Here is a 20111-nt window from a genome sequence, read left to right on the forward strand (position 1 = left end):
TTCTTGTTAAAGTCAAATCTTGTGCATCTTTAAGTATCAGTGCTACATTAGCCTCTTTCCAGCTATCAGGAATCTTTCCATTCTGTAGAACGATATTCATCACTTGTTGTAAAGGTTGTAAAAGCTCATCCTCAAACCATACATAGTAAGAGGCCGGCAGCCCATCTGGACCAGATGCCTTTCCTGTTTTAGTCTTTTTAATAGCTTTACACAGTTCCCTATTGTTATAAGTCCATTCAAAATTAGCCTCTGGCTCTCTGTAATCTTCAGTAAATTCTGTTTATATAAATATTCATCCACTTTTTCCTAGGAAATTTCTTGACCTTTGTGTAAAGTAGTATAATACTGATGAATCACTTTTTGCATATTTGCATTATCTGTTATTACAGTATTTCCTTCTTATTGCTTTAATGCCCCCTTTTTTTTTTCACAACTTATATATAAATTTGCAAATTCAAAAATTTCTTTGTTTTGCAGAGTTCATCTTTATTTCCATCTCTCTCACTGTTAACAAAGATAGTTGCCTCTGTAAAAGCTTAATTTGGTGAGTAATAGATGTCATCCCTGGGAATTTTTTAAATTCTTCTTCCTTTTTTTTATCTCATCCAAAATCATTCATGGTTTCTCTCGTATTTAAGTTCATTATTATGTTGTATAAAATATTCTCTTACAAAAGCTTTAATTGCATCCCAAACCATCCTTACTTCTGAAATCCTGAAGAGAAAAACGATTCAGAAGGGTTGAGATATTCTGAAGAATGAGATAATTAAGGCCCAGACACAAACAGTACCAAATAGAAAGGAAAATGGGAGACAGCTGATGAGACCAGCGTGGTTGCATAAAGAGCTCTTTGATAAGTTAAGTGAAACCAATTTAGTGGCCTGCTGTCCTAACAGCCAGGAACCACGCTGAGACAAGGAATAGGTCTCTAGTGTTTATTTGCTGCTACATAACAGAGAATCCTAACAAACTGAAGAAGCGTGGGAAAACCCAGACATATAAACCCCAAAGACTAAGGCGGGCCCGATCTGTGTCTCTTTGAATGGCCACCTAATTCCTCAGTACTACGCATGCGCTTTACAGCCTGGATGGGAGCCCCCTGCTCGCCATCCTCACTCATGACACCTGCTAGAACTAGTGAAATGGAGCAGAGCTTATAACACAGCAGAGAAACTGGCACAGAAAAAGAATATTATCTTAAATAGCTTTAATGAGCATGCCAGAGAAATACAGATTATGGATCTTACACACTCAGCCCTCCCAAGCATAAAGAATCACATGCTTAGACAGATTAGGTTAAGATAAGTAAAAGAATTCCTTACTGACTTTATCCTTGCTTCTGTTACATCCATCTTGGTGGAAAAGATGAAGTTCCTTTGTTCTTCTTTTCTGTCTAAATATTTAGTTTGCCCTAAACCCTTAGCTCTCTTTGCTGCCAAGGGGTGTGTGGAAGAAAGGGCAGAATCCTTCATCAAGGCCCAAGCACATGGCCCTGATGAATGGGGAGCAGAGCAGCATGCTTGCTTCGGGGTGGAAGGAGGAGGAAGAGGAGACAGAGGAAGTAGGAGTGGCAACAAACAGCTTCCTCAGAGTTGCACTGTGGGACAACTCAGTTTATATTCTAATTCACATGCTAATGAGGCATGCTGGATTTGCCAGGACTTCCAACACTAAGAAACAAAAAGGGCAAGTTTACAAAATGGAAAGAGGACCATAAAACAAATACAGAATATCAGGAAATAACCTAAATCTGTAAGGACGGGGTAAGGCTAAATCTTAGAATGAGCTGAGACTTGCAATGAATGCCAAAAATAACACAAAAGGATTCTTTGGGTATGTGTAGAACAAGAGGAAAGTCAAGGAAATGGTCTGTTGGCTAGAGAAGAGGGCAGGATGGTGATGCACAACAGGTAGAAGGTTGACACTGTTTAATTCTTATTCTGCATCTGCTTTTGCAAAAGGAAAAAGTGGTCCAGCCGGTCAAAAGTTGCACTGTGCAAGCAAGAAGAGAAATGCAGATCAAAATAGGCAAAAAAGTGATGAGAGAGCACCTAGCTGTTTTGAATGAATTCAAGGTTCTAGGGCTGGATAGATTACATCCCAAGGAGCTAAAGGAGCTGATGTATGTGATCTCACGACCACTGATTCTAATCTTTGAGAACCCCTGGAGTACAGGGGAAGTGCCAGAAAATTGGAGAAGAGCTAACATTTTCCAGTCTTTTAAAAAAGGGAAAAAGTGGACTCAGGAAACTACAGACTTAACAGCTTAACATCAACACCTGGGAAAATCCTAGAAAAGATCAAGCAGTGGGATTGCAAGCACTTATAAAGGAACAATGTGATTGCTAGAAACTAGCCTGGGCTTGTTTAAAAATTGGTCAAGCCAGACAAGTCTTATTGCCTTTTTTTTTTTTTTTTTTGAGACAAAGCAGAATGCTGTGGACGTAATTGTCAGAACCAAGCCTGCCTCTGACTCAGGAAGTGAAACTGTTTCAGAGTCAGAGGAGGAATTAGAAACTTATCAGGCCAAAACTGGGAAAATGAAACTCCAGGCTGAGTCAGCAGCACGGGAAGAATCCACGGTGCTGATTGGGCAAGATTCAGAGGAGGATTCAAATACACCAATCAGCATGTGCCAACAACGAGCTGAAAAGCGTGCGCAGGAGAAGGCAGCCCATTTGGCCAAAGGAAGTGCACCAAGGAACAGAATAAAAGGCAGCTGTGTGAAGAGCGACCTGCAGGAGACAACCGATCCTCTAAGCCTGCTGCTTCGGAAGAAGAATCCTTACCGGTGTCGGAGTCAGCATCTGTTGCTGAAGAGGAACCAGCGCCTTTGCTCCACTCTGCAGAGGAATTAAATCCTGCATCTACTGCCAACAAGGAATCAGTGCCAACTGTGCCCAGCAGCCTTTGTCTTGCTTCCAGCCTTGAACCTCTGCAGTCTCCTCAGCATCATGGGCAAGCCTTGACGTTTGAGTGCTGCCATTTGCCTTCAGCCCTGCACACCTGTGCTTCGCATGCTCCATCGTGTTCAGGAATTTCACACCTATCATGTTCAGGATCTGGGTGCCAGCTTGGTCTGGAGCATCCAGATGGGTTCAGTCGTGCTCCAAGTTCCAAGCTTTGCTCCAAGTCTCCAGTCCAGAGAATCCAGCCTAGTCCAGGGCTTCCAGACGAGTCCAGCCTTGCTCAAGCTTCAAGCCTTGTCTTCAAGCCTTCAGCTCAGAGTATCCAGCCTAGTCCTGAACCCCCAGCCAAGTCTAGCCTTGCTCCGAGTTCGAGTCCTGATCCAAGTCTTCAGTTCATTCCTGTCTGCTGCTTGTAGTCCTGCTCCCAGGTCCAGTGAGCCAGTGATTCAGCGTCAGTGCCATTCCAGTACTGTTCCAGTTTGAGAACTGCTGCCTCCAGCTTTCGTGTTATAATTGAATCCAGTCTACTCTCCCAGTGGGAAGTCCTCTCTACTGCCTTGCTGTGGCCCAGCTGGGCTTGTTTAATCCAGTCCTTCATATATCAAGGACTTGATTATTGTAAATAGTTGTTTAATAAAGTATTTATTGAGAATCAGTCTGGTGCTGTAATGATTGCCTATCCTAGTATACTCAGACTCGCAAGCAGGTGCTTAAGGAAATCTGATTTATTGAAGGAATAGTATGCAAATACAGAGAAAGCTGAGAATGAACAAAAGCGCGCCAAATACAAACTAAAACCCCTCGGCCTGAAACACGATCCCGCCCCTCACCCGGCCGTAGTAACCACCCCCTCCCAGGTGTTAGGAACCGTTAGCTATTGTCCTGGGAAAGCAACCTTGAACACACGAGATAACCCAAACACATTCCCCAGTAGCAGCCAAGAGATTACCCCTCCGTACACTGAAATCCTCCTCCCAGCTGAGACCAAACACGTATCGGGAAAATGACATGCGTAACGTTGCGATGTACCCAGAACATTGAAACGGGGAACATGACAGGTGCATAGTCTGAACAGGACAGTAGTGTACCTCGACTTCATTAAGGCATTTGAAGTTGGCCATAATCACCTTCATGATAAAATGGAACAGTGTGAGATAGATGATAAAATGATAAATCATCATTACCAGATGAATTCACAGTTGGTTGAACAGCAATACCACACATATGGTCCTTAAAGAACCTATGTCTACATGGAGAGAGATTTCTAACACCTCAGAAGACAGGCTCAAAGTTCAAAAGGATCTTGATAGACTTGTACATTGGGCTCTCGACAACAAAATGCTGTTCAATTATGAGAAGTGTAAAGTTCTTCACTTAAGTAAGAAAAACCAGATGCACAGGTATGTGGCAGTAGTGTTTGTAAGAAGAATCTGGGTGTCCAGTTAGATTAAGCATGAGCCAGCAGTGTGCTGCAGCTGCCAAAGAGCCAGTGCAGTCTTGGGCTGCATCCACAAAGGTATAATGTTGAGTTCATGGAAATGATAGTTCCTCTCTATACTGCACCTGGAATACTGTGTCCAGTTTGGTCACCATAATACAAGAAGGATCCTGAGGAATGGAAAAAGTGCAAAGAAGAGCAGCAAAGGTGGTGAGGAGCTTAGGGGCTAAATCCTGCAAAGAACAGTTAAAAGAACTGGGTATGTTTAGCTTAAAGAAGGGAAGGCTGAGGGAAGTTGAAGCGCTATAATAGGGAACTTGAAGAGCTATAACAGGGAGGAGGGTGTTGATTTATTCTCTCTTGTGCCTGTGGGTAGACAAGAACCAATGGGTGGAAGCTTTACAGAAAGAGATCCAAACTTGAAATAAGGAGAAATTTCCTGAACATCAGAACTATTAAGCAGTGGAACAACCAGCCTCCTGCAGTCATAAGTGGTTCATCAGTGGAGGTTTTTAAGCAAAGGTTGTGCAGACATTTATCTGGGATGGTCTGAGCATTCTTGCCCTGGGTGAATTAGAAGTTAGTCAAGTTTCTTCCAACCCTATGATTCTATAATTGTATGTTTTTCTTTCAATTACTCTCTATACATCATTGAGCAAATCTCAATTCTCTCACAACCATCAGCACATACAACAGTCATAGTCTGAAGACTGGTTTCAAATAACTTCTGTTGTTGCTAAGGGTGGTGGTGCTGTTCCTCTGCTTACAAGAATGAGCTAGTCAAGACCTGTAGATAACATTAGATGATGTGGAAGTTCTGTCAGGGGAATTAGATATGTGCAAGCAAGCCTTGTTTTACATAAAGGACACACGTTTGGTAACCAGGTAACCCTACAACACCTCAGAACCTAGGGGCTTCTAATAATGTATATGTGAGAGAGTAACATCACTGTTGGAACTAGGAGTGATTTCCTTTATAGGAAAGGAATAAAAGTAATTGAAATTGCATAAGCTTTCCCTCTAGAATGGGTTGTTGAAGATAACCCTGGCTTCTGCTTTAGACTTTAATACATATATTAGAACTACCTTGATTTACTTCCATAGTCAGAACACTATAGGACTTAACTGGAGGATGCCTTCTATGTACCCTTCCATATATCTGGGCTTCTGGAAGTTTTTGAGAGGAGGCTAAATACTCCTAATCTCCCGCTCACTCAAAGTGGTAAACTGGGTATATCCTGCCATCTTGTGATGAACATGGAGAATATTCTTTGGATCCCTTTTGTGAGTGCCCAATATTTATATAATTATCACTGACCAAATAACCATCTTCAAAAACAATAAGCATTCTATGCTGATGCTTCTTTTTATATCAGAAACATATTCAGTATTCATCAAGGATGCCTTTTCAGCTGCCTTTTTAATTCTACCTTCTTTTATTTCAAAGCTTTACATTTATATTTTCGGTTCAACAGTTTCAGCACTTATTCTCTTGGATAATGATTGGCTAGATATTTCTTTCTTCCTTCTGCTCCACACATTAATTCCTTGCCGCATGATATTTACAGATGTGTATGGTGTGCGTGTGCATGTACCAAACTTACCTTCCAGATTCTAACATTTGTTTACTCATTTGTTTATAATTCCCATGTTTCAATTCAAAATAACCCTGCCTTGATTCTGTTTGGTATCAAGGGGGACAGAGAGAAACTCTGACAGGCTTCCAGAATTCTGTTGTTTATACCTAACCACAATAAAGTAGCATTCTTGGAATCCCTGAGGTGTCTGTTGCCTGGCCTGGCCTGGCCTGGCCAACCTTGAAGAATTGATATCCACCTCACACTTCCTTCTTTCCCATGACTGAGTCACCTTGTCTCCTCCCTTAACACTGTTACTTCCTTCCATAAGGTCACCTCTGCATTCCTTTACAAATGGCCACTTCTTTTCTTTTTTCTTTTTTTGCTGCTGTTCCTGCAGCTGTGGAATGGAGGCCTGTGAGAAATCAGCTGTGAGCTCCATGGTAGCCACCAGAGCCTCTGAAGGCTCCATTTCTACAACATGGTCTTGCCCTTTCCCCCCCTCTTCCAGGTGATCTGCAGCAGTGGCAGCTCCTCACTTGCTAGCAGCCTGTCTAGATGTCCGGGTTTTACACACACAAGCTACTGTCAGGAATCAAGGAGGAATGGTGGTAGTGATAGTTCATACTGACCATGAGGCCCTCTCTATGGGTTGAAACAGTACTGGCAGTTTGCATACTATACATCAGTACAATTTCCATCTGCTGCTCTGCCTCCAATCTCCTGTGCCATTCAGGGAAAGTAGGTCCTCTGTATAGGCACTATGTGGGTCCTGGCCCTGCAGCTGACCATGACCAATTTGGTTTGTTTTCTAAAGATTATAGGCCTGGGCCAGCTCCCTGTGCATGCAATCCCAAAGGTGCCCACCTCCCCTGCCTTCATTAGATTTTCCTCATTTTCTGGAATATTGCACAGTCCAAGTTCCAGATCCCATGGAAGCCTTCTCACCTCTTGCTCAAGTCTGCCTTCTATAGGTGTTCACACTGTCCATATAGCAGCTGGAGGGGCTAGAAAGGGTCAGCAGCAAGTTGGGAGTGAAACAAGCAGTCTAGCCCATATCCCTCTTCAATACCTGAAGGGTAGTTCTGAATAGGAGTGAAGTTCATGTTGGACTGTAAAGATTCAATTGTCCTCACTCAGGCTTTCATTTGGGATTTAAGAAAAGTTTAATGCAATCATTAATCCAGCAACATGCTCTGGGATAGTATGGCACAATCTTGGGGCCCAGAAACAACATTTTTCTGCCAGGTTCCCGTTCATTTCATCCCCAACCTATAAGCAGGACAAATTTAAGTCATCTCCAGTTATGCCTGTGTTAAACTAGTATGTTCCTCCTAATTCTGTCACTGTCTAAGGACAGAGAAGGCAGGTCACTGCAGTGAAATTGAAAACAGAGTGATAAAAGCAGGGTAGGGATCAGGAAAAGGAAATGTTCATATCAGTGTAGTTTTCTGCTGATTCAAGGATGGACGGACAGCACTTCAACTTAGAAGTACGGAACAGAACTTACTTTGAATATATATTCAAATTCAGATCTGCTTGTTCATTTGCACCAATGTGCCAAATAAAAAAAGTCGTATCTGAGCTTTGTTTCGTGTTTGGATTATCTACTTCCAGACTCTTGGCAAAATATGGATTTTTACATGGACCGGGACACAGGTTCCATCTTCTGCAGTGTCATTTTGCAGCCACTTTCAGATAGGGATGTTGAGCTACAGATCCATGCAGAAGCCATCCTTCCCTCCAAAATCTGACCTGGTTTAGCCAACAAGGATAGGAGCAAGAGAAAAGAGAGAAACACGCTTTAAATGTCAGGTTGCATGGCTCTTACTGCTGAAGGTGGTTCATTTATGCAGATGAAATTCATAATCAATGGAAGAATACAGAGCTTTTTGAATCCTTCACCCATCTAATTAGTTTTATTTTGTAAAAAATAAAATGGAAGCCATCAAAGCATCTTTATAGAGAACAAAGAATGAAAGGAATAAGGAATAATTGGGTGTGAATGATTAATAAACATGAACTTACAGCCTTGATAATCACTTACTAAAGATAGACCAGATGGTTCCCATAATTTCTTTAGTGATTTTTGTCTGGCTTACTCTGACATTATTCAAAATGTGTAACTACTGCACCCAGCTACAATATACATTTCATAACTAATGTTTAATTTTACATGTTTTCAGTTCTTATTCATGATTCTATACAGAAATGCAGTTTTTAAATTGACACACTACTTGCTGTAATTTGGGCTGCTGAGAGTATCAGATCAGGCTATAATGCTGAAATGAGGAAAAATTAATATTAAACCACTCCTACATCCAAGAATCCCTCCAAAGCATTTAATCCCCCCCCCCCATTAAACTGTTACATTTTGTAAAATTACCATTTTCTGTCAAATTTCATGGGCAAATATCACCCCTGAATTTTGGTACAAGTTGCTCTTCCTACATTAAATGAAAGATTTTTCTGGGATGAAATCTGCAATATTTATTTATTTAAACTATCTGGCCCAAGGTTAAGGAAGAAAATACACTATATTCTATAGAAATCAAGCTATAGCCTTTTATGGCATGTGCTTATTATACTGTATGTTAGTGCAATCTTAATTCTAGTAAAGTATTTATTTTTAAGAATGAGTATCTCTCTTTATCTCTGCTCCCATTATACTTTTTAATGTCTATTTATTATGATAAAGATTTCATTGCATTTAGGGTGCAAAATAGCTTATGAGAACTACTTTTTTTTTCAATGCCCATCATCCAAAGAACAGGGTACCTCTGAATTCTTATAAACAGATCTTGTTGTTGTTTATTCGTTTAGTCGCTTCCGACTCTTCGTGACTTCATGGACCAGCCCACGCCAGAGCTTCCTGTCGGTCGTCAACACCCCCAGCTCCCCCAGGGACAAGTCCGTCACCTCTAGAATATCATCCATCCATCTTGCCCTTGGTCGGCCCCTCTTCCTTTTGCCTTCCGCTCTCCCTAGCATCAGCATCTTCTCGAGGGTGTCCTGTCTTCTCATTATGTGGCCAAAGTATTTCAGTTTTGCCTTTAATATCATTCCCTCAAGTGAGCAGTCTGGCTTAATTTCCTGGAGGATGGACTGGTTTGATCTTCTTGCAGTCCAAGGCACTCTCAGAATTTTCCTCCAACACCACAGTTCAAAAGCATCGATCTTCCTTCGCTCAGCCTTCCTTATGGTCCAGCTCTCGCAGCCATATGTTACTACAGGGAACACCATTGCTTTAACTATGCGGGCCTTTGTTGTCAGTGTGATGTCTCTGCTCTTAACTATTGTATCGAGATTTGTCATTGCTCTTCTTCCAAGGATTAAGCGTCTTCTGATTTCCTGACTGCAGTCAGCATCTGCAGTAATCTTCGCACCTAGGAATACAAAGTCTTTCACTGCTTCTACATTTTCTCCCTCTATTTGCCAGTTATCAATCAAGCTGGTTGCCATAATCTTGGTTTTTTTGAGGTTTAGCTGCAAACCAGCTTTTGCACTTTCTTCTTTCACCTTCATCATAAGGCTCCTCAGTTCCTCTTCACTTTCAGCCATCAAAGTGGTATCATCTGCATATCTGAGATTGTTCATGTTTCTTCCAGAGATTTTAACTCCAGCCTTGGATTCCTCAAGGCCAGCTTGTCGCATGATGTGTTCTGCATACAAGTTGAATAGGTAGGGTGAGAGTATACAGCCCTGCCGTACTCCTTTCCCAATCTTAAACCAGTCCGTTGTTCCGTGGTCTGTTCTTACTGTTGCTACTTGGTCGTTATACAGATTCTTCAGGAGGCATACAAGATGACTTGGTATCCCCATACCACTAAGAACTTGCCACAATTTGTTATGGTCCACACAGTCAAAGGCTTTAGAATAGTCAATAAAACAGAAATAGATGTTTTTCTGAAACTCCCTGGCTTTTTCCATTATCCAGCGGATATTGGCAATTTGGTCTCTAGTTCCTCTGCCTTTTCTAAACCCAGCTTGTGCATCTGGCAATTCTCGCTCCATGAGTTGCTGAAGTCTACCTTGCAGGATCTTGAGCATTACCTTACTGGCATGTGAAATGAGTGCAACTGTTCGATAGTTTGAACATTCTTTAGTGTTTCCCTTTTTTGGTATGAGGATATAAGTTGATTTTTTCCAATCTGATGGCCATTCTTGTGTTTTCCAAATTTGCTGGCATATAGCATGCATTACCTTGACAGCATCATCTTGCAAGATTTTGAACAGTTCAGCTGGGATGCCGTCGTCTCCTGTTGCTTTGTTATTAGCAATGCTTCTTAAGGCCCACTCAACCTCACTCTTCAGGATGTCTGGCTCTAGCTCACCAACCACACCGTCAAAGCTATCCCCGATATTGTTATCCTTCCTATATAGGTCTTCTGTATATTCTTGCCACCTTTTCTTGATCTCTTCTTCTTCTGTTAGGTCCTTGCCATCTTTGTTTTTGATCATGCCCATTTTTGCCTGGAATTTACCTCCAATGTTTCTAATTTTCTGGAAGAGGCCTCTTGTCCTTCCTATTCTATTGTCTTCTTCCACTTCTGCGCATTGCTTGTTTAAAAATAATTCCTTATCTCTTCTGGCTAACCTCTGGAATTTTGCATTTAATTGGGCATATCTCCCCCTATCACTGTTGCCTTTTGCTTTCCTTCTTTCTTGGGCTACTTCTAGTGTCTCAGCAGACAGCCATTTTGCCTTCTTGGTTTTCTCTTTCTTTGGGATGTATTTTGTTGCCGCCTCCTGAACAATGCTGCAAACTTCTGTCCAGAGTTCTTCCGGGACCCTATCTACTAAGTCCAGTCCCTTAAATCTATTCTTCACCTCCACTGCATATTCCTTAGGGATATTAGTGAGCCCATATCTTGCTGATCTGTGGGTCTTCCCTAATCTCTTTAGTCTGATCCTAAATTGTGCAAGAAGAAGTTCGTGATCTGAACTACAGTCAGCTCCAGGTCTTGTTTTTACCGACTGTACAGATGTCCGCCACCCTTGGCTGCAAAGGATGTAATCAATCTGATTTCGGTGTTGTCCATCTGGTGAAGTCCATGTATAAAGCCGTCTCTTAGGTTGTTGGAAGAGAGTGTTTGTTATGCAGAGTGAATTGTCTTGGCAAAATTCTATCAGCCTATGTCCTGCTTCATTTTGTTCTCCCAGGCCATACTTACCTGTAATTCGAGGTGTCATTTGACTGCCCACCTTAGCATTCCAGTCTCCTGTGATGAAAATAACATCTCTTTTAGGCGTGTTGTCCAGTAGGTGCTGCAGATCCTCATAGAACTGCTCTACTTCAGCTTCTTCAGCATGTGTGGTTGGGGCGTATATTTGGATCACTGTGATGTTAGATGGCTTGCCCTGAATTCGAATTGAGATCATTCTGTCGTTTTTTGGGTTGTATCCAAGCACTGCTTTAGCCACTTTACTATTAATTATGAAGGCTACTCCATTTCTTCTGTGGTCCTCTTGTCCACAGTAGTAGATCTGGTGGTCATTTGATGTGAAGTGGCCCATTCCAGTCCATTTCAGTTCACTGACGCCCAGAATGTCTATCTTTAATCTTGACATCTCCCCAATAACCACATCCAATTTGCCCTGGCTCATAGATCTTACATTCCAGGTTCCAATGGCGTGTTGATCCTTAGAACATCGGATTCACCGTTCACCACCAGCACCGTCGGCCGCTAGCCGTCCTTTCGGCTTTGAGCTAGCTGCGTCATCACGTCTGGGGCTAGTTGAGCTCATCCTCTGTTCCTCCCCAGTAGCATTTTGACCATCTTCTGACCTGGGGGTATCATCTTCCGATGGTATACCGACATATCTCTGGTTGTACTGATCCATTTAGTTTTCATGGCAAGAATGGGGTGGGTTGCCATTACCTTCCCCAGGGATCGCATTTAGTCTGACCTCTCTGTCATGACCTTCCCGTCTTGGGTGGCCCTTCACGGTTTAGCTCATGGCATCATTGAGGTGCTCAAGCTCCAGCACCACGACAAGGTAACGATCCTTTGCTGAAGAAACAGATCTTACTCACTCCTAGATTGGCATGAATCTGATGAAGTTTCTTGAATCTCTAAAGTATATGCTATAATGCAATGTTTTAGCCTTTGAGAGGCTCCCAGACTTGAGCAAGGAAGAAACAACTTCCAATCTTCTCTCTCTCTCTCTCTCTCTCTCTCCCTCTCTCTCTCTCTCTCTCTCACACACACACACACACACACACACACACACACACAAACCCCTTACAGGCTTTTTGTTACTGCAAGATGGAGGCTGGCTAGATAACACAGCAGCAGCAAAAGGGCAAGAGAGCAAAAATGCCCTAGTATCTTGCCTTGGGAAGCAATGATTCTCTACTGCTTTATCCGTGGGGATGTGGCTATGACATGAACTAAGATTGACCTCTAGTGGAAATATCCAGCACTTCAACTCATTTCTGTTCTTCACCTAAGAATAAGTTTTGTCATTTAACAGGAAGTCCCTTTGCTTTGTGTCCTTGACTGAGGACTCACCACAGTGAAGGAAAAGGAATTCACAGGGATCAGTTTTTCTGGATTAGCTTCTATTTCAGATGGTGCACAAAGTGTTATCTTCCATTAATATGAAAAGTAGTAACTGTTGGATCTTTTCACATTAGACTTTCTGTGAATTCTGGCAAAAGGATGTTTGTAACAATCAGCTTGGTAGAAAGGGCCTGGTAAGAAACAAAGGAAGCTGCTTTGGACCCCTGATCTATTTAGCTCAGCATTATCTCCATTGCAATGCCAAGAAATGAACCTGGGATCAATTCCTGGTTTTGCAGTGGAGACAAAATATGCACCCTTCCTTACTGACCCTCCTCTAAATAACTTGATTAAAGGATATAGGAATGCTGTGATGGAAACATGGGTCCCAGCTTCCATTTGGCTAACACCAAAAATGCCAATGTGAGTACGCAGAAGTACATGGCCATATATTTGCTGTAAACGGGAACAAAATTCCCTGCTGGTAATATATGCCTCTAATTGCTACAAGAGGCAGGGCTTTGTTTTGTTTTTAGAGGAGTTATCCAGCCAATATAATCTTAACCTGTATGTTATTGTGATGTCATGAAACCATCATATTTATCTCACTGTAGAGCTCCTATTATGACATCACACACTGGAGGTCAGGCAGATAATCTTCACACATCACAGAAGTGCATTGGAAAGACAGAATGGATACTACTTGGATCTTGGCATGCTGAAAGCAGACACTTTATCGTGCTTGTAATTTTTTGGTATTGAACTTTGGTGTCCATAATAAGTTCGAAGAAGAAACGTATTTGAGAATACGTCCAATTATCACGTCAGCCTTTCAGTGATGAATGGGAAACGCTCTGTGCGAAGATGTCCAGATCAAGCAAGACAAGCATTTCAAGATAACTCAACTGTTCAAAATAGTAGTTCCAATGAGACAACAGGATCAGGCATGTCCCAGTCAAATAGGTAAGAAGGATGTATGCATTTATATTTACTGCAGGTAATTTAACATAATAAACGTATCTGTGAAAAAGAATCTAGGACAGTCTTCTTCAAATTAATGCTCTTATTTCGAGGCTTCAATTCCCAGAACTCCCAGCCAGCACAACCAACAACTCCCTCAATTTTCCAGTCAGCTGCAGTTGTACAATATAGCTTCTTGCAGACCGAGAAGGCGTTATTGATGACTACATGATTGAACATATGCCACTGCAATTCACCAATTGGTTTTAAATGATTCTCTGGATTGCATCACTGGGTTTCCAAATGTGTTCACTTAACTCTTGAATTTCTCCAATCTTACCCAGGAATCAATTGCTGAGAAGGTCAATAACAAAATATAAGCTGCCAAAAGGACTGTGTGCCAGTATTTCTTTTCCACTGTGCCATACAACAGGGAAGTTTTGAGTGCCCTTAGGAGTCATATTCAGTTTGCCATAGTTTGGCATTTGGGCCAAACTATCCCTGGGCAAAAAATAAATATGTTTTTGATGATACTCCTCAATTTTCTGCAAAGAACAATGATTCTACAACCATTGCACAATAATTCCTTTAGCAAAAAGTGGTGGAGAAGGTTTCCTAGGAATAGTGAATTCAAAGGTACATAGGAGTAGCAGATACCAGAACATTATTTACATAAGATAAAAATGACCCATGAAAAGGGGCTCCATGCCATATACTGAAATATACCTTAATATAGTAAAATTGTAAACATTCAAAAAAAGAACATTGGAGACTGGAAATCATTACAGAAATCAATCAATCAACAAACAATAGACTGTGTAATGTGATGAACATGAAATTTGATATTTCTTAAAAATCTTTTAGGCATCAGGCTAGAAACCAGGAGACTGTGAGTTCTAGTCCTGCCTTAGGCACAAAGCCAGCTGTGTGACCTTCAGCCAGTTGCTTTGTCTCAGCCCTAGGAAGGAGGCAATGGCAAAACACTTCTGAAAAACCTTGCCAAGAAAACTGCAGGGACTTGTCCAGGCAGCCTCCAAGAATCGGACACGATTGAGCAGATAAAAAAAAACATTTATAGCACCCAACATCCTACCCTTTCTCCAAGAAATTCAAGGCAGTGTGCTTGATATTGAGAAACTGGACTGTAGAGTCATCTGGATATAAAGGGGAAAAGTGACTCAGAGCATGTGAGTGTGCCCAATAGCACCCATTGGCACCTCCTTAAATCAGGTATATCTTTTCTTGTAATTTCATGGCAGGGACCAGAGGAAGGAAAACAAGCTTGTTTAAGGAAGTGCTAACAGATACCACTGGAGTGTCCCCACCTGTCTGAATCATCCTTTCCCCTTCAAATCTGGATGGCTTCAGAGTTCTACTGAGAAGCTCAACTGTGATAGCTTTATGCTTCCATAGTTTATACACTGCATTTTGTTAACATCAGCTTACCTCATAAGTATTACATTTTGGAATAAGGCTGAATGGATTATAGATTCCTGGCAAACAGGTCTTAGGAGAGTGGCTGATTTTCACTTGCAGTGCATTGAACTTAGTGTCTTCTATTGTAACTCAGTCAGAGCTGACCTGCTGCAGTATGTGAACTCTGGATAAATGTAAAAAGTGTCCTAATAACCAAGCTATTGTACCAGCAAGACATCCAGCCCTTATATTGAACAGTTTAGAACTGGAATGGGCAAACTTTTTTCAGCTTGGGCACACCTGAAGAAAAGATGGCCTGCTGGGCTGCACGTGACAAGATAAATCACGCCATCAGAGAGGCTAGAGCAGGGGTTCCTAAATGTTTTGCCATCACACCTCCCTTTAGTGTAATCTTAATGTACACATCTCCCCTAAAAATCCAAATACCAACATGAACACAAATGAACAATGAAGACAATACAATAAAACTTTGGGAAAGATGGATTTATTGTAACAATGGAACTAAAAGGTTCTTTACACCTCCGCAGGACTCTGTCTGCACCTCCCCAAGGCAGGTACATCTCAGAGTTTGGGAAACCATGGGCTAGAGCCAACATTTGGAAATAGTGCATAGTACAAACTCTGGCATAGCACTTGCATTCCAATATGCCCTGTTGCTGCAATGGATGGAACTCAGGACACTCAGGAACACTATTCAAGATCATGTAACAGTATCTTAGGATAATGCAGGCATTATCATATTTCAGGCAGCCTCCACATCACAGCTATAAAGCATGAATAAAGGGTTAGTATTTTTCAGTGTGATTACAAATGATGCCCAACATAATATGTAAATTTGAAGAATATTGGAGATCATTTGTAACTCTTCTTTCAGGTGGTACCTGCATAATTCTGCAAGAGATTGCCCCAGGACATCTACTACCTCATCTAGCCAGATGTCTTCAATTTATGAACAGGGAGAAGAAAATAGGAGTAAGTGCAAGAAACGTTTAGCCATTGGATGCCCATTTATGGTTAGAGGCTGGAGATAAAAAGCATAAAAATGTCAGGATTGCATCTTGAACTTTTTGCTAGTTTAGGTCTATACATACAAATCTACTAAAGAGTTAAAATCTTCAGTATTGGCCACACAATGCATAATTGCACAGTTTCCCTCATATTTTCTCCTGAGCAGTGGATCTAATCAAGGGAGCCAAGACATAAGAATAGGAAAGGAAAGAGCAAGATGCAGATGTGAAAGCAACCAGTGCCAATCCAGTCTGCAGACTAGACACATTTGAATTCAAGACAGAAATTGTTGATATGAGATGATAGTGATGACTGACTAATGAGATGGATTTTCCTTGGCAGGAGATTTGCCAAACAGAGGGCAAATAACATTTACCAGAGAAGTCATTGCAAGGGAGACCAGCTCTAGCACCTTCTCATCTAGTTCCTCAGCTTCATCTGAACAGAGTGTGCTGAGTATGTATCTAGCAGTGCCATTTCCCTGCAGCTTTCCTAAAAATATAGTGAATTTGACAGCTAAAATTATCCAAGCAGAGGCTAGACAGCCTCCAGTCAGGGATGGAAGTTAGTCCTCTAAGACACCTTCCAACTCTAGAATCTAATGATGGTCAAATATTGTTATATCTTTGAGAGGTGGAGTAATATTTAAGTAGATTGACAAATATAAAGGACAAATAAAATTCTTCTGGAGTATTTTCTTATCTGTGCTTGACACAAGGATGGTAGCAAGATGTTTCCACTGGTGGTGCCCAGGCTTCTCTGGGGTACTAGATCTGTAGTACAGAATGAACAATCCTCTTATGTGTTCATCTAAACTTATAGTAAACTCTAAATGCAAGAATGCCAGAGGTGAGAATACCCTCATCAATCTTTCTCATCTACATCTTCCAACGTGTAGAAAGGGGCAGTGTGTCTCAGAAAACTTCCATTGCTAAGGCTACCCACTGGACACAATAATTTTCTGTCCTGGTGTGTACAGCTTAAAATATATTGTTATTTGATGCTGGATTTTTTTTTAAAGTAGGATTACATTTCAGGCATTTCACCTACAGTTTTGGTGGACATTTTGATAATGCATTTAAAATTAAGTCCCCTCCTTTTAAAATCCAGAGAAAGTTGGCCTTACAAATCTAACTGAGATGAACATTAACTCTAAAATTTCCTTTGATTTTAGTAGGATTCAAGAAGGTTTATCTTCTCTGGATTGCACCTATGGTCAGTAGCGATTGCCTATATTCATATAACCTACTATACTTCAAATTAACCCACTACATTGTATAATTCTGCACACCAGTAATTTGGAGGTCCTCATCTGTTAAAATGGGATGCAGGTCTAGATCTCAGTGTAACTGAACATTTTATCTTTGGTTTTAATGTTGACTAGATCCCACCACTTATTCAGAAAAATATGGTTTGATCCTACATCTCATGCTGTGACATGATGAATCATATATAGCAACAGCATACATGGCAAGAAATAGTATCAATTGGTGTACTTGCTAAGAGTTTGAATTGTGAATTTACAAATCTTGTTTAATTCTTTTCTTTACTAGGAATGTATTAATTATCTTCATACCTACAGCCCTCAGCAGATCAGATAACCAAAAAATTATATTCCGAGTTACTTTACAAACCTTCAGAAATAACTCCTTAAATGTTTTGTGAATTGTTCTGCCTCACAGAAACCATATGCAGTATTCCCAGCCTTATGGCATTTGGTACTATCTGCCTCCTTCAAAACCTTTTACAACCCTGCATGTTTGTAAGGTAAGTAGCAGTGTAAAAATGTTCAAAAGCTGCTTTTGAAAAGATATCAAAATCAACAGCTAACTTTTATCTGAAAGTCTTCTCCATTACGTAAGATCTACCGTGGGAGGGATGGAGGTTAGAAATGTATATTAGACTGTCTTTTAACATACAAGAATTTAAATAGACTAAAGAGTTTTTACCCTAACACCTCTTTTATTTCAATTATTTTACTTAATATATTCTGATTTTTTTTAAAAAGTATTTTATTTATTATTTATAAATTTATAATGTACAGTATCATTATATATTATAATAATTTGTTATTATTTAAAGTTTTATTAAATAAAATTATTTCATTTATTCCACCATTTTATTGTATTTTAACGATGCATTTTACACACAGATTAATAACCCTGCAATTAACTTTCCCCCTTGCTTGACTCTTAAAGTGCTCCCTGTAACAGACCCTGCATGGTCTTGTTGGCAGTATTCCTCTCACTCTCTTCCTAGTCCTAAATCCCTACCTCCAACCTGAATTTCCAGCCCACTTCTCTCAGCTTCCCCAAGCCTCAAACCTCCTCCAGCCAGCTCACTGGGCAATTTCGTTGGTAGCGAAAGCTGCCACCCTTGCCCTATCCACACTGGCTGAGATTCCCACTGACCTCTTGGATCCTTTGCACTGATTCAAATGGCCTTTCTCCTCCATTAGCTGCAGGAAGAAAGAAAAGGCTTGTGTGCTCTCTCCCTTTACAAGCAGTCTTTCTGCTGATCCTCCTGCTGGTTTTCAACAACCTTCCTTTTCCTTTTCCTCTCTCCCTCCTCTGCTTTTCCACATCTCAAATGTGAGATATTTACATGCTCTCAAAAGTGAGCTCATTCTATCCCTATTCCCAGTACTGGATTATTTCCCTTCCATTTCAATTTCCTTCCCTCTCCCTGATCTTCTTAGGAGCTGGTTAAACTATAACACCAGAGTCAGGATGTCCAGCAAGAGCAAACTCTTCTGCATGCTGTGATTTTAGCTTAATGTTTTAACCTTTTCCTGGTTTGCACCAGCTTTATTGCAATATTGTATCATTTGCCTCCCACCTGCCAAGATGGCTGCCTCTTTCTGACCAATTTTAGATTTCTCTCACTCAGCCAAGATGTGTGGCGGGCAGAAGGAATGGGCTTGAAGGACAGAAGATAGAGCCACTAAAAGGCAATGGTTAGATAAGCAGGGCTTGAGCCCGGGCCAAGAAAAGAATGTGAGAAAACCTCTCAGACAGGCCCCTCCCTAGTTCACATGAAGATAAAGGGAGGGAGGGGGGAAGCTTTACTATAGCTTTACAATAAAAGTAGTCCTGACTTATATGGTATTGGTTTCTTAGTCTTGTCTACTTTATAGGGCTCACAAGATGATGCCATTTTGCATCAGGCAAATAGTTATTTAATCTGCAATGTGCCTTCAGTCTGAATTAGTTCCATCTGCCTGTGCTTCTGGAAATGTGAGGAAATTTTCCATATAAAAAAGAATAATGTAATTAGCAGGTACTAGCTCTTCCCCCCAGTTTGAGTCAGGATCAGAAGTCCCATTCTTTCTACACCATGATCTTAGTCTAATTTATTCCAGTAGCCTCTGGCCTTTGCTTAAGAAAGTAAGAACCAGTTAAAGTCAAGCAATGTAATAACCTGAGCATTGCCTAGAGTTTGATGCTTCATAGAAAATGGCCTGTTTTACATGCAGACAGTTTCTGATTCCATCTCTGGCGTGTCCAGTCAAGTCTGGGAAAGACCTCTGTGTGAAATCTAAGAATGCTGCTAACAACTTAAATAGTGCTGAACTGTTAGACTCAATATAATTCAACTTCCTAAGTGTTTGTTCCCTCTCTCATGCAATAGTCAGTATAGCTGTAATGCAGGATGTGATATCATTGCCCTGGGGTGGGGAAACACCCTGTCTGATGATGTCACATCATGCATTGTTTTATGGCAGACATCAAGCAAGGAAGAGATGAGAGAAAGACATGAAGTAGCAGCAACCCTTAAAATGACTTAATAAACCTCTCTGGTTAGCCGTTGTTCCTTTAGTGGGGGAGCCAGCAATCCCCAGGGTGACCTTGACTATTATCAAGATTCCAACTCTCATCCTTGCTGGTTCCCTCGGTCAACTTTCACTTAATGACCCTGCCTTCCTCCTCAGAAACCAGATCACGATGGCCAACTGTGTGAAAGTTTTGAAACACCTGATCATAGCTGTCCCAGTCATTTGTGGTAAGTACTCATTGTTCCACTTGAAATTTGAGAAGCATCCAAATAGCAGGCAGGTTCTCATGGATCTGACATAACATTGAGCGTCGGAATGTCAGAAATCTGAACAAACCTGGAATAAAGGCAGCCAGCCAGAAAAGTTCACCTGCAGATTCTTGCAGGACAAAGATGCATGGAAGCAGAAGTATCCAACCTGCATGCAAGGGCACATTACTGTACACCCTATGTCTACTCACCCTTTTCTCAGCAAATACAGATTTTCTCCCATCACTGAAAG

At 41.2% G+C, this 20111-nt stretch overlaps 1 protein-coding gene and 1 long non-coding RNA gene across 3 annotated transcripts in view; one reads left to right on the top strand and one right to left on the bottom strand.

Annotated features, from left to right (window-relative positions):
- LOC134492532 (uncharacterized) overlaps positions 1 to 20111 on the bottom strand; it is a 349089-nt gene that overhangs the window by 287293 nt on the left and 41685 nt on the right. The window lies entirely within an intron of this gene.
- LOC134491314 (uncharacterized) overlaps positions 1 to 20111 on the top strand; it is a 125928-nt gene that overhangs the window by 81215 nt on the left and 24602 nt on the right. For both annotated transcript variants that reach the window (XM_063294986.1, XM_063294987.1), the window contains exons 2-6: positions 13045 to 13393; positions 15702 to 15799; positions 16178 to 16291; positions 17518 to 17602; positions 19767 to 19837. In XM_063294986.1, the coding sequence (XP_063151056.1) occupies positions 13269 to 13393; positions 15702 to 15799; positions 16178 to 16291; positions 17518 to 17602; positions 19767 to 19837 (493 nt within the window). In that variant the 5' untranslated portion in view covers positions 13045 to 13268. The remainder of the gene's footprint in view (positions 1 to 13044; positions 13394 to 15701; positions 15800 to 16177; positions 16292 to 17517; positions 17603 to 19766; positions 19838 to 20111) is intronic.

The sequence above is a fragment of the Candoia aspera genome, chromosome 2, assembly GCF_035149785.1.
Source record: "Candoia aspera isolate rCanAsp1 chromosome 2, rCanAsp1.hap2, whole genome shotgun sequence".
Taxonomy (NCBI): domain Eukaryota; kingdom Metazoa; phylum Chordata; class Lepidosauria; order Squamata; family Boidae; genus Candoia; species Candoia aspera.